The sequence below is a fragment of the Panulirus ornatus genome, chromosome 34 (assembly GCF_036320965.1).
Source record: "Panulirus ornatus isolate Po-2019 chromosome 34, ASM3632096v1, whole genome shotgun sequence".
NCBI lineage: Eukaryota > Metazoa > Arthropoda > Malacostraca > Decapoda > Palinuridae > Panulirus > Panulirus ornatus.
The window spans coordinates 5420060-5436079 of record NC_092257.1 but is presented as its reverse complement, the minus strand read 5'-3'; the positions used below and the strand labels follow the sequence as shown (position 1 = coordinate 5436079).

Below are 16020 nucleotides of genomic sequence, written 5' to 3'. Positions count from 1 at the left end.
GGCTTCTAACTTTTTTCAAGTGCAATATGTGGACTGCTAATACTTGGCTTCTAACTTTTTTCAAGTGCAATATGTGGACTGCTAATAATAGGCTTCTAACTTTTTTCAAGTGCAATATATGGACTGCTGATACTTGGCTTCTAACTTTTTTCAAGTGCAATATATGCACTGTTAAGATAACATTACTAATCAGGTCTAATGTATTACACATCATTAACCCTTGCATTAAGCGAACCCAAGCCAGACAGGAACGCAGACAGCACACTTCCATCATAAGTTCAATTGATATTCGTACGATATATACACCAGAGGCAAACAACACCTACATTCTATTATTTAACCTTATAACAACATAGGCCACGTCTCATCACTGGTCATGTCTTTCTCTACAACCCGCGAGCATCTTGTAGTCACCATAGCCCTGGTTGTAGTGATGGGTGAGGTGTGTGGTAGCGGTGGTGATGGGCGAGTATTGTGGTTAACGTTGTCCAGTGTTGGTGGTGACCAGTGAGTGTGGCTCTGAGGGTCATCTTCTCCCATCCTTGGCCAGCCTCACGCGTTGCCGAAGTTCCATTCCAATTTCCCTCACACTACATCAACAGATTCTCTACTTTTCTCCTGTGTTTAAGCCAATATGGTGTATAATCTACAGTGTTTCTCGAATGTAATAACCAAGGTGAATGTAGGGGACTTCATGAGTAAGAGATCAAAGGATACATGGAGGTTGATGGCATTTGTTTAGGGGGAACCTGCGGTCGACTTCTATTTATGTCCAAGATAAATTGTTTGTTTAAGGTCATCGCTTCCCACATCTTCCGAGTCCTCCCTTTCCATTTTCATTGTCTGTTATCGTACGTGGACTACCTGTGTACAATAATTCCTATCCCTTGTGCATTTGCATTCAGGCAAAGTTGAGGTAATGGGTATTGATGTATATTGAATTAGGTTGCTAATCTCCGCAGTTTAGTAAGGGCTGGGGAGCTTAATTCCCTGCTGCTTGCTTAAGGCGTCATGGGTGGATTAGATACTTGTAAAGCCATGTTCTCAGACGACCACTCCAAAACACATTACCACCCCAATTCCAGTGTGGTAGAATAAAACAGGAACTTCCTACTCAGCACGCTAAAAAGAGATTCATCAGGTGTGTCTATAAAAGTCCCATTCACACCAGCATACTCAAAATATTATTGAATTATTTGCTTCTGTATCTAAGCTGTGAGGTGGATGTGATCGCTAGATTAAGTATTCGCTGGGTATGTTCGCTGGTTCAGTGGCGGTTTTGATCGCCAGCTTGTTGTTCCCTGTAAGTGTTTGCTGACTCAACGCCGACATAGAAAACAAAACAAATCAGGCGGAGGTTGATCATCACGCAGAAAAAGAATGTGAGTTGAACAACAGTTTGAGGTTGTGTATGGACTTTTTAGCGTTTGATCTGTATTACTTGGTGATAGCACAAAGAATAAGGGACAACGTATGTTGTGAGATTGTTAATGGTCGTTGAAATGAGAATTGGAAGAGGGCGATCGAAGTTTTCGTTATGTATAACTTCATGATGACTTAAATGAACCCGGCAGTTGATAACCCTAATGCCCAGATAACCAACCAACCAACAGATATAGAAACTTATGACATAGAGATAGGCTTCAGCGATCACGTAAATCAATCAAAATGGGTGAACGTGGTGATCTGCGACCGTATCAAAGTTACCAATAAGGAAGATTACCAGATTACCTACGCATCCAAACTGGTTTTTAGATATTGAATTAGTTTTGTTCCAAAATGTAATATATTATTTAGGGAACAATAACTAAGGCGTGTGATATGGTGAATTTAACTTTTTTGTATGAAACTAGATACCTAGTAAGGTGATAGTGGTGAGGGCCATGAAAATCAGGAATGTTACCGTTATATATAATGGGAAAGCAGGATAACACCTTAGAAATCTCAATTAGGAACAGGAGTGATTAGCAGAATTAAATTAGTATGAGATTGATGTACTGTTGTTGATCATCTGTTTCCTATGTTTGGCGACGTGTGTATGAATGTAAAGTATTACAGTATCGAAAAGGATGAAAATTTTGACCACTTTTGACATGGTCTCTGAAGACTTTACTGTTGCAGAACAGAGTTACTCATTTTCCAAAGCTAGTATCAGTGAGTAGCTAAACTCGTATAATTCCTCTGTCTATGATTCTATGGTATTAGATATGTTTATTGTGGGAAGGGCTCTGAAAATAGGGGGAAAATGCGAATTTAACCATGTTAAAGTAAGTGACATGCCAGGGAATTCAACAAAATCACTTCCAATGTAAACTTCGTTATGTTGTGAGAGAATGAACATGGTGAACTTTCAGATTAGCGGCACATTGAAACAGTGAATAATCACTGTTTGTATGATGGAGTTCTGTGTAAAGAGTATGATAAGATTGGTGGGGCATGATTTGGATAATTATTTTGGAATGGTGAATAATCACAGTTTGTTCGATGGAGTTTTGTATGGAGAGTATAGTAAGATTGGTGAAGCATGATTTGGGTAACTATTTCTTATCATTGATGCAAAGTTGAGAATGGAGAGGGTTATGAAGGTCAGGGTAAAAATGGGACTGATTAAGGTGAAACACTTGCTTCAGTGAACAGAATGTATGAATATATCACATAACTTCTCCTAACAGTAATGAACCTCAAAATTGAATATCATACTCAACATATACTAACATAATGGGGTATCTTGCCTTTTGTCATGTGGTGAGTAATGGTTGCTTGTAGTTCAATCCCTGCCAAATGAATTTAGTGCACAATTCATCTTTCATTCAAAAACTTCAAGTTGTTACCAGGGAATAAACATTACCTCTTATAGTGAACATTACTCAAAATGTAACAGGAGACAACAGGTGCCATTATGTTGGTATATATCAAATATACCATATATTCATCACCAGGTATACAAAAGGATTTTAAATCTGGTGTGCTTAGACCACGGTATGTGAACTTATTTCTGAAATCGATAAAATTCAAAATCTGAATGTTGCTTTTTCCTGAAGATTATGGATCTTTAGAATTTGACCTGTGATGAAAATGCATTAAACGAGGTAGGGAAGTGACAATTAAATGTGAGGTGTGACTGTGACCAGTGTGAATACTAGTAAATATTTATGTAGTTGCTACAAATCATGGGTTCTTTTTATACAGGTATAGTTTTGTGAGTTTTGTATGTGTTGTTTTGTCGATCTGTTAAGTTACTAAACCTCAGTGTAAGTCTACAATTATGATACTTTTTAGAGAGCTGTATTGAAACCCATAGCTATTCACCTAGAAGCAAAAACCTTTGATATTCATGTGTTTGACCTATTCATAATTCAGAAATATAAAGTGCCAAAGAACATTATTTGAAAGAATATTAAAGCATTTCATCAACAGTCCTCTAAGTTACAGCAGTAAAAAATGAAAGGAGAGTTGGCTTTCTTGAATTTTCATTATACTTAATAGTGTAAAATTGTAGTAGATCTTATGTGTCCTTATAATCTTATTCTTAACCTCAATATACTTACAGTTGAACTAACCTCAAAGATGTTTGGCATTAAACCTCACCAGCGAATATTAATTCTCTGGGGAGATCCACTTAATGCCGAGGAACTACAGACTTGTGTTGGAGAACTTAAGGTATGTAATCCTTCAATATATAATGTTTATTTTGTTGTTATATCCTTTAATGCCTGTTTTCTGATTATATTCATCTGTGTGTAATGCTTATGTTTTCTTTATGTGCATGGGTGTGTAACATGTTTTCTAGGTATATCCCTCGTATTATAACATTTGTAGTGATTATATCTTTTGTGCAGCATGTTTGTTTTTTGCATTCCATCCTGCATTGTGTAATACATTATGTTAGATTCCTTTATGTAGAATGCTTGATTTTACATAATGATATGTGTTCAGGTATGGATCTGGAGTGGTTAGAGCAAGATTGACAGAGGCTTTAACAGGTAGACAATTTGTACATAGGGAGATAATTTTTCGAAATTCACGATTATAATACAATCATAATTCAAACTTGATGAAGATTCCAAGGGATATTATTTCTATTTACAAATGGGCGATGACATTGAACACAAAGCCAGGGTTACAAAATAAAAGAATTAAAGACACGTGTTACACAAAGTTAACTGCACTGGTAATCACAGAGGAATTACTTTAAATGGTTAGCCTATTCAGCTTCATACAGGGTGGTCCATCTTTTTGTCAACTCCTTCCAAACTCTGTTCAGAAGCCAGTCGTCAAGCTTACATGCAACTTGGGTAGCTGCTGTTGGTAATTGTGAACAAGGTTTTAACAGAAATCTTGATAAAATGGCACTGGCTAAAGATATCTAAAGGGGACTTCAGTAACATGGCTTGTGCTGAGGATTTCTAGGTGTCATTTGATCCTTCCAGTTTTGGCAATATAGATAACCCAGGGGCATTGTAAGCGGGCTGGAATCCTAGAGTATGTCAGTGTCCTCTGAATGTTAAATGGGGTAGTTTTATAAGTGTTGATTGCAATGTGGAAGGTTATACATCCAAAGCTAGTAGGTCAATGGTTTGTTAATGAGATTGTATATAGCTTCACCTAATGTTTACATATAGGAGCTATAGAACTCACCAGTTTTGAAGTTAATGGGTTGTTCACTTACTGGGTGTAAGTGAGGATGGACATATGGTTGAATGAGCAATTCAGCTGGGGCTACATTTTCAATAGAAATACCTTGAGTTTTTTTTTTAATGTATTCCTCTATATATGAAACTTATTTTGTCATATCCTATGTACCTATCTATCTATCTGTATCTCTGATGCCTGTTCCCAACTGGAACTCCCTGAAGGGGGTGATCATGACTATAGACTCTTAATAACTAGTGAACTCCAGTGCTGCTTCCTATCCTTTAGTGTCTCACCCTTGACAGGCCACTGGCAGAGGGCAACTTTAGTGCAGTGTTTGTAGAGGCTCTTACCTAATGTTCTCCTGACTGCTACTACCTAATGCTCCTGCCTAAATGTCCCTACCTACTGCTACTCTCTCCTGTTACCATTTTTCCAATGCTCACTGCAGGAAAATGTAGAGTTACAAAGAATGAGCTGTTTGAGTTAAGTGTTATCACTTATTTGCAGTAAATTTTGCTCTGTAATCATATTCTCCTGGAGATAACACTTTTTCTCAAGTTACACACATGTACTATGCAAATATTACTTGTTCTGTGATCATGTTTCTTTTTGTGTAACACTTGGTGTGTGGTTATATCTTTTTTTTTCTTTGGGAGGAGTTGCTATCTGATTGTATTCTATGCATGATATCTTTTTCTAGTGACTTATTGTATAACGCTTGTTGTATGATGATGTAATTCATTGATATCCTTATATGTATAACATTTGTTCTTTTGTTATACACCAGACAAGCGCAAGTACCATTTTGAATGTTCATACTCATATTCATAATGTTTAATTATTTGTACTTGTAATCAAAATTAGATTTCTCCTAGTATATTTTCTTATTCTGTGCTCTTGTCCTTTCTTTGCTTAACCTTAAAACTGATATAACTGTCAGAATTCAGTGGTGACTGGAATAGAGTAATTGTCAAATGGCAGTCTTCACACTGTAGGATTTACCACATTGCCACACCTCACATTGTGATTTCATTTAGAATACGCTCATTCATATCAAATTTAAAACAGTCATATAGCATTAAATACTTTGTGTCATGTATCTCTGGAATTGTTCCTGCTATTGTGATTATGAATTAAGACAGAAATGGAAAAAATGAATCTAATTTTTTTTCTAGATTTGTAACTAGTTGCGCATATACAGTTTTTCCATTTCAAGCAGTATTTTGAATTTGAAAAGCAAAATGTGATTTACACTGAAGCTATAGCAGATATATATTTCTTTTCATGGTGTACCAGAGTTTTAAACATATTTCTTCTTTGAAACATAAATGAGAGGCCTGTGAACACTAATTTGTAGATTGTTTTGGAAAAAAGGATGATGGCACTTTGACCAGTTTTGTTATATCTATGCTGTGAAAATATACGGATTTTTATTAAACAATTTATACATTTCTGTGGTATCAGTGGACTCCACTTGCAAGTGCTCGCACCAAAAACAAGAAGTGATTTTTGATAAGGCTGTATCATTGTCAGCAGGTGGAAAAAGAGTATAGTGCCTTGAGAGCCATCTTCCCTCTCCTACCCCATTTCCTTGTAGAGCACGGACTTGAAGTTGCAGGAACCTTGTGAAAGGGTCGTATGGTTACATTATAATGACACAATATTTCTGTTATCGCTGGGGATAGGGGAGAAAGAACACTTCCCACATATTCCCTGCATGTCATAGAAGGTGACTAAAAGGGGAGGGAGCAGGGGGGCTGGAAATCCTCCCCTCTCATTTTTAATTTTCCAAAAGGAGTGGAGAAGGGGGCCAGGTGAGAATATTCCTTCTAAGGCTCAGTTCTCTGCTCTTGACGCTACTTCACTAATGTGGGAAATGGCAAATATGTTTGAAAAATTTTTTTTGATATTTTGCTGTGTATATTATGACTTAGATATAACTGTTTTTCTTTATTTCCTTTTCATTTATACACATTTGCCATTTCTTGTGTTATCAAGGTAGTACAAGGAACAAATGATGAAATGGCCTCATTTGCCCACGTCCACTCTAGCTGTTACATGTAATGCACTGAAACCAGAGCCACCGATTCACAACTAGGCCCCACAGACCTTCCCATGGTTTCTCCTGATTGATTCAATATTTATATTCAGATTTAAAACATGAGTCTTAAAGCTTATACTTACAATCTAAAAAGCATATCGTAATTAACTTATATTCTTATTGTGTTCCTGTGAATGGGCACTCATATTCATTGCTTGAAAAACTTACATATTCACAGTAAGTATGCATACTTGTATTCAATAAATGTAATTAAATGTACTCACGCTGCAAGTATGTTGTACACCTGTGAAATATTTTATGTTGTGCTATTTCATGTTTGTGACTATGCTTTGAACAGTGTATTTGTACTCATGAATTTAGAAACAGTAAACTTTATTCTTTGAAAGTTTGTGCATGGGGTTAGTTATCCATTTTTGATATTGTGTATTACAATATGAGGATGGCATTAATGTAAAGGGGATATTTTATCCTCTGCTTTTTTTTATACTTTCAGTCTGCAGTTGGAAATGAAGGAAAGGTAGCAGTTGAGAACTCTGACATGTTAGTGACCTCCAGCCATCAAGCAAGTTCCTTTGATTGTGTTTTGGCTGGAGTTCTCTCTCCTTTCACATTCCAGTGTTCTGTCAGCATTTTAGGTGAAATTCTTCGCATCCTTAAACCCAGTGGATGTTTAATTGTCAGAACAACAGACATCAGCACTACTCAATCTAATATGAAACTTGCAGGTTTCACCTCCATATCAGAACCAAAGAGTGCGAATCTTACAGATGAACAAAAGAGAAATCTGGTTGCACCAGTTGTTGAAGTGACATGTAAAAAGCCCAATTTTGAAGTTGGTTCAGCTATGAAGCTGTCATTTGCAAAACCACCTACAGAAAAGCAATCTGCTGGGACCTGGAACATTGACTTGGATGATGACATTGATCTGGCTGACCCAGATGACTTACTCACAGAAGAGGACTTGACCCGACCAGATCCCCAAAGTCTGAAGGTTTGTAGAACTACAGGAAAACGCAAAGCTTGTAAGAACTGTGTTTGTGGTCTTAAAGAAGAATTAGATGTTGAGAATATGCAAAAAGTTGAAGAAAACAAGAAAGACTTTAAATCAGCCTGTGGTACTTGTTATCTTGGTGATGCCTTCAGGTGTGCTGCTTGTCCCCACTTGGGGTCACCAGCATTTAAACCAGGAGAAAAGGTGAAACTTACAGACAGCACTCTTCAGGACACTACATAAAGGATATGCATCACAAGAGTTATGTCAGTACCTCATATGTCTGAAACCCAGTATATGATAGGCTTGGCTATCCAGATAATTTAATAGTCCATTTACTTAGACATGGGTAACTTTTATGCTATAGAATGAAAATATTCACGGTAAGTTCCCAAGTACGCTTTTGTATAATGACCACATCATCAAGGGAGCTACAAGAATGAGATAGAAGATGCAGAACAGGCAGTCTTAGCTACGTCTCTTCCTTGTATATCAATTGACTGTTCTATGTCTTCCATTTCATTCTTGTATCTCCCCTGACAATGTGATCATTACACAAAAGTTCTCTTGGAAACTTATAGTGTTTCATTTTCCATGTGGTATTATGCATATACTAGATCATGTGCACCTTTGTAACCTCTTGAAAAATATATATATATATATATATATATATATATATATATATATATATATATATATATATATATATATATATATATATATATGTGTGTGTGTGAAGATGAAATCGCACCTCGGTAGGAGTTCACACAATTTTTATTTAACATGTAATTTTTCTATACATGTGGCACATGTTTCATGGAGACAATCCACCTCATCAGGTGCCAGTGCTTAACAAAGTTATTTAAATCATAACAAGTGTGATATTGGGATTTTTATAACTTTGCTCAGTACTGGCACTTGCTGAGGTGAATTGTCTCTTTGAAACATGTCGTGCCACATGTAAAGAAAAATTACTGAAGTGTGATTTCACCTTCATACTATCATCACGGACAAGTGTGATCATCATATATGTATGTGTGTGTGTGTGGAAAGGTGTCACTGGATTCTGCTTGCTTGAGGTTACACCATGGTAATGCTGTATCACTGAGAGTAAAGTCTTGTCAAAAAATTCACTCCAGAGGAGTCCATCTTTTTTTGTACTATTGAAAGTAGTCCAAATATAGATATTTTCATTCTTGTTTGCCGTTTCCCATTTAGCAAGGTAGCACCAGGAACAGATGAAGAAAAACGTCATTTGCTCACATCCATTCTATAGCTGTGATGTGTTATGCACTGAAACCACAGCCCGATGGACCTTTTTATGCTTTACCCCAGGTGCTTCATATGCACTGGTTCAGCCCATTTACAGCAGCCTCTAGTATACTATATTGCTCCATTTCACTCAATCCTCTGCTCACGTTTCAACCCTTGCATGATCAAGCTCTAAGCACTCAAAATCTTTTTCTGTCTCTCCTTCCATCTCCAATTTAGTCTTCCTTTCTTGTCCCCCCCACCCCCTCTTCTTACACATATATCCTGTTTTTTTCAACCTTTCCTCACTCATTTTTTCCAAATGTCCAATGATTTTGGCACTTCTTCATCTCTCTCTCTCTCTCTCTCATATATAAATATATATATATACAGCTGAGTTTTGTAGTATTTATTCATGTACTAGTACTCTGTAGTGAGCATTGAATGTACTGCTAAGTCTTTTGTGAAAGCTTTTCAGTATGTAATGATCATTGAACTGAATTCATTGATTCAGTTGATGCATATAAATCCAGGATATATTTTCTAGGTTGTTTAAGAATGCTATATTTATTTTTCCTTACAAATAGTAGTTTTAGTTTTATTTTCTTGTACCCATGCGAATGTAATTTAGGTATATGGTTCATGTAAGTAAGGATTCTTGCTGAAGAGTTGTGAGTATTCTGTAGAGACTGATTTGTTGAAATTTGTTACACATAATAATGAGAGAAATATAATCTGGTTCATAAGAATTCCTTTTGATACCACCCTCTTGAATATGGTTTAGGATCTTTTATCGTGGGTTGAAAATTTATTAATAACAAAGATAATGGTTAACAGCTTGAAAGCCCTTGAGAAGTTAAGTTAATCAGTAAAAGTTTTGGCTGCGTATTTAACTAGGAATGTGTAATATCAAACCTAACTTGCATATTTGTGTTACTGATAATATTTCTTTGAACTACGGTATGTTAAGTATTATCTGTGGAAAAAGGAATCAGCATTTACCCATTTGTCATCATTGATTCCAATCCTGATTTTCATGGAGTGAATTAGGTACATAAACCCTCTGGAAATCACGTGCACATGTGAAATAGTGAAATATGTGATTTAGTTGCAAGTCTCCAGGACAGAATGAGTTTGAACAGTGCAATAAGAAAGTATATGTGCAGAAATATGGATGATTATGCAGTAAATATCTTTTCTTTTTTTTCTTTCATACTATTCGCCATCTCCCGCATTAGCGAGGTTGCGTTAAGAACAGAGGACTGGACCTTTGAGGGAATATCCTCACCTGGCCCCCTTCTCTGTCCCTTCTTTTGGGAAAAAAAAAAAAATCTATTTATTTATTAATGAGAGTTAGCCACCCTGCTGTAAAGTAGAAAGTGATTGTTTAACCCTTTTGCTAAGAAAATGATTTTTAGTGGTGTGCCTGGAAAGTGTCGATAACTCATCAAATTTCTTTTTTTTTTTTTTTTTTTTTTTGTCGCTGTCTCCCGCGTTTGCGAGGTGTGATATTATTTATTTGACATTTTATGTTATTATCCCAATATCAAAAGGAGGTATATTTTCTATATTCGGTGGTAAACTTTTTTAAAATCATGATTAAGAGAGGAAAATGCTGATTTACATCCAAAAATGACAAAATGTATGAGTAATTTTTCTTCCATCAATGGTAAATAGATTTACCCATTTGAGCTGATAAACAGCAAAAGTCACGTATTGTAAAGAAACAGATTTTAAAACCATTATGTGTCGCATAATGATACAAATGTAAGAAAAAAATAACAAATATTTAAGGAAAAATTGTTAATTGCTATGGACTTTGATTTTTATCTATGCTTCAGAGTATATTATAATGACGATACAAAATGCAGCATTATAATATATGTTACATTATACTTTGTCGCTTTCTCCCGCATTAGTGAAGTAGCGCAAGTAAACGTGAAAGAGTGGTCCAACCCACCCACATACACATGTACATAATACACGTCCACACACACACACACACATATACATACCTATACATTTCAACGTATACATATATATACATACACAGATGTATACATATATACACATGTACATAATTCATACTTGCTGCCTTTATTTATTCCCATCGCCACCCTGCCACACATGAAATGACAACCCCTTCCCCCGCACGTGCACGAGGTAGCACTGGGAAAAGACAACAAAGGCCACATTCATTCACACTCAATCTCTAGCTGTCATGTATAATGCACCGAAACCACAGCTCCCTTTTCACATCCAGGCCCCACAAAACTTTCCATGGTTTACCTCAGATGCTTCACATGCCCTGGTTCAATCCATTGACAGCATGTTGACCCTGGTATACCACATCGTTCCAATTCACTCTATTCCTTGCGTGCCTTTCACCCTCCTGCATGTTCAGGCCCCAATCACTCAAAATCTTTTTCACTCCATCCTTCCACTTCCAATTTGGTCTCCCACTTCTCCTCGTTCCCTCCACCTCCGACACATATATGCTTTTTGTCAATCTTTCCTCACTCATTCTCTCCATGTGACCAAACCATTTCAATACACCCTCTTCTGCTCTCTCAACCACACTCTTTTAATTACCACACATCACTCTTACCCTTTCATTACTTACTCGATCAAACCACCTCACACCACATATTGTCCTCAAACATCTCATTTCCAGCACATCCACCCTCCTCCGCACAACTCTATCTATAGCCCACGCCTCGCACCCATATAACATTGTTGGAACCACTATTCCTTCAAACGTACCCATTTTTGCTTTCCAAGACAACGTTCTCGACTTCCACACATTGTTCAACGCTTCCAGAACTTTCGCCCCCTCCCCCACCCTATGATTCACTTCCGCTCCCATGGTTCCATCTGCTGCCAAATCCACTCCCAGATATTTAAAACACTTAACTTCCTCCAGTTTTTCTCCATTCAAACTTACCTCCCAATTGACTTGTCCCGCAACCCTACTGTACCTAATAACCTTGCTCTTATTCACATTTACTCTCAGCTTTCTTCTTTCACACATTATACCAAACTCAGTCACCAGCTTCTGCAGTTTCTCACCCGAATGAGCCACCAGCGCTGTATCATCAGCGAACAACAACTGCCTCACTTCCCAAGCTCTCTCATTCACAACAGACTGCATATTTGTCCCTCTCTCCAAAATTGTTGCATTCACCTCCCTAACAACCCCATCCATAAACAAATCAAACAACCATGGAGACATCACGCACCCCTGCCTCAAACTGACATTCACTGAGAACCAATCACTTTCCTGTATTCCTACTCGTACACATGCCTTACATCCTCAATAAAACTTTTCACTGCTTCTATTTTTTTAAACACTTCACTTCCTCCAGTTTTTCTCCATTCAAACTTACCTCCCAATTGACTTGTCCCTCAACCCTACTGTACCTAATAACCTTGCTCTTATTCACATTTACTCTCAGCTTTCTTCTTTCACACACTTTACCAAACTCATTTACCAGCTTCTGCAGTTTCTCACCCGAATGAGCCACCTAGCGCTGTATCATCAGCGAACAACAACTGCCTCGCATCCCAAGCTCTCTCATCCACAACAGACTGCATACTTGCCCCTCTCTCCAAAACTCTTGCATTCACCTCCCTAACAACCCCATCCATAAACAAATCAAACAACCATGGAGACATCACACACCCCTTCCGCAAACCGACATTCACTGAGAACCAATCACTTTCCTGTATTCCTATTCGTACACATGCCTCACATCCTCGATAAAACTTTTCACTACTTCTAGCAACTTGCCTCCCACACCATATACTCTTAATATCTTCCACAGAGCATCTCTATCCACTCTATCATATGCCTTCTCCAGATCCATAAATGGTACATACAAATTCATTTGTTTTTCTAAGTATTTCTCACATACATTCTTCAAAGCAAAAACACCTGATGCACACCTCCTCTACCACTTCTGAAACCACACTGCTCTTCCCCAATCTGATGTTCTGTTCATGCCTTCACCCTCTCAATCAATACCCTCCCATATAATTTACCAGGAATACTCAACAAACTTTTACCTCAGTAATTTGAACACTCACTTTTATCCCCTTTGCCTTTGTACAATGGCACTATGCATGCATTCCGCCAATCCTCAGGCAGCTCACCATGAGCCGTACATACATTGAATATCCTCACCAACCAGTCAACAACACAGTCACACCCTTTTTTTTAATAAATTCCACTGCAATACCCTCCAAACCCGCCGCCTTGCCGGCTTTCATCTTCTGCAAAGCTTTCACTACCTCTCCTCTGTTTACCAAATCATTTTCCCTGACCCTCTCACTTCACGCACCACCTCGACTAAAACACCCTATATCTGCCATTCTATCATCTAACACATTCAACAAACCTTCAAAATACTCACTCCATCTCCTTCTCACATCACCACTACTTGTTATTACCTTCCCATTAGCCCCTTCACCGATGTTCCCATTTCTTCTCATGTCTTATGCACTTTATTTACTTCCTTCCAAAACATCTTTTTGTTCACCCTAAAATTTAATGATACTCTCTCACCCCAACTCTCATTTGCCCTCTTTTTCACCTCTTGCACCTTTCTCCTGACCTCCTACCTCTTTCTTTTATACATCTCCCAGTCATTTGCACTATTTCCTTGCAAAAATCATCCAAATGCCTCTCTCTTCTCTTTTACTAATAATCTTACTTCTTCATCCCACCACTCACTACCCTTTCTAATCTGCCCACCTCCCACACTTCTCATGCCGCAAGCATTGTTTGCGCAAGCCATCACTGCTTCCCTAAATACATCCCATTCCTCCCCCACTCCCCTTATGTCCTTTGGTCACACCTTTTTCCATTCTGCACTCAGTCTCTCCTGGTTCTTCCTCACACACGTCTCCTTCCCAAGTTCACTTACTCTCACCACTCTCCTCACCCCAACAGTCTCTCTTCTTTTCTGAAAACCTCTACAAATCTTCACCTCCTCCACAAGATAATGATCAGACATCCCTCCAGTTGCACCTCTCAGCACATTAACATCCAAAAGTCTCTCTTTCATGCACCTATCAATTAACACGTAATCCAATAATGCTCTCTGGCCATATCTCCAACTTACATACATATACTTATGTGTATCTCGCTTTTTAAACCAGGTATTCCCAATCACCATTCCTTTTTCAGCACACAAATCTACAAGCTCTTCACCATTTCCATTTACAACACTGAACACCCCTTGTACACCAATTATTCCCTCAACTGCTACATTACTCCCCTTTGCATTCAAATTACCCATCACTATAACCCGGTCTCGTGCATTAAAACTACAAACACACTCACTCAGCTGCTCCCAAAACACTTGCCTCTCATGATCTTTCTTCTCATGCCCAGGTGCATAGGCCCCAATAGTCACCCATCTCTCTCCATCCACTTTCAGTTAGAATACTGTATTATGTACATTATGATTTTTCGTACTTGATCACTGTTTCCTGTGTTAACAAGATAGCAACAGGAACAGATGATGAAACTTTGCATTCTCTCATATCCATTCTTTAGCTGCACCAAAACCTCAGCTCCCTGTTGACAACTAGGCCCATTAGACCTTCCCATGGTTTACCCTGGCCACTTCATATTCCTTAGTTCCATCCATCAACAGCATGTTGACCCCTGGATACCTTCGAAATTTAATGAAAAATATGGCTAATGTCCTAAATCTAAAAGTTGATACCTGTCGCAAAATATATCAAATGTTTCACTTCAGTCAGATGGCAGCTGCATCTGAGAGGTTTTAGCTTGAATTCTCTTTATTATGTTACTTGTGTACTAGACCTGGTGCAGCTAAGGTTGTTGATGGAAGCAAATCAAGTGTATACTCCTAATCACCCAATTATCCCTCATCAATGTCCTCAAACTCACTCTCACTCTTAGACTTTGCCAAAATAGCTTCAATTTCTACATCTGTTGCAGCACCTTATTCTTGATACTCATGACTGGAATGGAAAAACAAAACATTTTGGAGACAATTACAGGTAACATAAAAACACTTTCTGTAACGATTTGTTCTAAAATTTCTGCCTTATATCAGTAGAAAAGGGAAGATTAAGCTTATTTGATATATAGTAGCACACAGATAGCTGACTAATAAATTCATAACATCACAATCAACACTAAAGGGAAATCAAAAGTGACTCAAAGTTACATGGTTGATGAAATTCAACCTAAGCAAATGGTAAGTAAAGCAAGAAATAAGCTTCAGATTTTTATGTGAGAGGGACTTGGGAGTTGACTTCATCCCAAGCTTGTCACCGAGTCCCACATTAGAGGAATAGTTTAGGTGTCGAACTGTCTGCTGGCATGTTCAGAAAAGCTTTCATATTTTACATAAAGCCAAAAATACAAAATCTTTCTGAAGTTTGGTCACTGTCCATAGAGAAGTATGAAGAGCTAATACAAAGTTGATAACAGAAATTGAGAACTAAGTTAAAGGAGGGCTAGAGGCCTTAAATTTGCCCACCAAGGAAGAGAGAAGAGTGACAATGACCTAATTACACCCTTTGATTTTTAAAATGGACTAATGATGCAGCCTTCATGAGTTGTAAGCATAGAACAACTTGAGAATGTAATATGAATTTAAACAAGAAACTTTGTAAGAAATGTAAAGAATTACTTCTGTAGTATGAGTGGTGGGTGAATGAAAAAGAATGAAGATATGGTTGATACAGACAGCATACTTAGAATTAAGAAATTGTATGATAATAGAGAATTTTAAAGAGATATGGCCCTACAAGTGTAAAATTCCTTCCCCAGACAGTACAAATAAGTAATTGCAAGCATTAAATGACACAAGAGTTAAATGGTTACTCTCTGCATAATCAGTCAGCTGATTGAATGTAAATAAGCACTGCACAGTGAGTGGCTTACACTTTCCATAACTTCTGGATTATATTTGCACTTAATGGTACACAACACATCTGTATGACTATTTCAGGATAGAGTAACATTTATAACTTGCCGATAAAGAAGCATCTGAATTCAAACATTGTACATGTGGACTCTGAATAAATTATGAGTGAAAAC

At 37.6% G+C, this 16020-nt stretch overlaps 1 protein-coding gene across 1 annotated transcript; it reads left to right on the top strand.

The window, feature by feature from the left end:
• Positions 1–1272: 1272 nt before the first annotated feature.
• On the top strand, positions 1273–16020 carry LOC139759796 (anamorsin homolog). The gene is made up of 3 exons (XM_071682263.1): positions 1273–1382; positions 3551–3660; positions 7191–16020. Exons 2-3 carry the CDS (start codon positions 3568–3570, stop codon positions 7929–7931), a joined length of 834 nt encoding a protein of 277 aa, XP_071538364.1. The 5' UTR covers positions 1273–1382; positions 3551–3567; the 3' UTR covers positions 7932–16020.

Excerpts from the sequence above, each read along its gene's own strand:
- LOC139759796 (XM_071682263.1), top strand. The coding sequence starts at position 3,568 with ATGTTTGGCATTAAACCTCACCAGCGAATATTAATTCTCTGGGGAGAT. Across the intron at positions 3,661-7,190 it reads CTTGTGTTGGAGAACTTAAG|TCTGCAGTTGGAAATGAAGG; the intron begins GTATGTAATCCT and ends TTATACTTTCAG.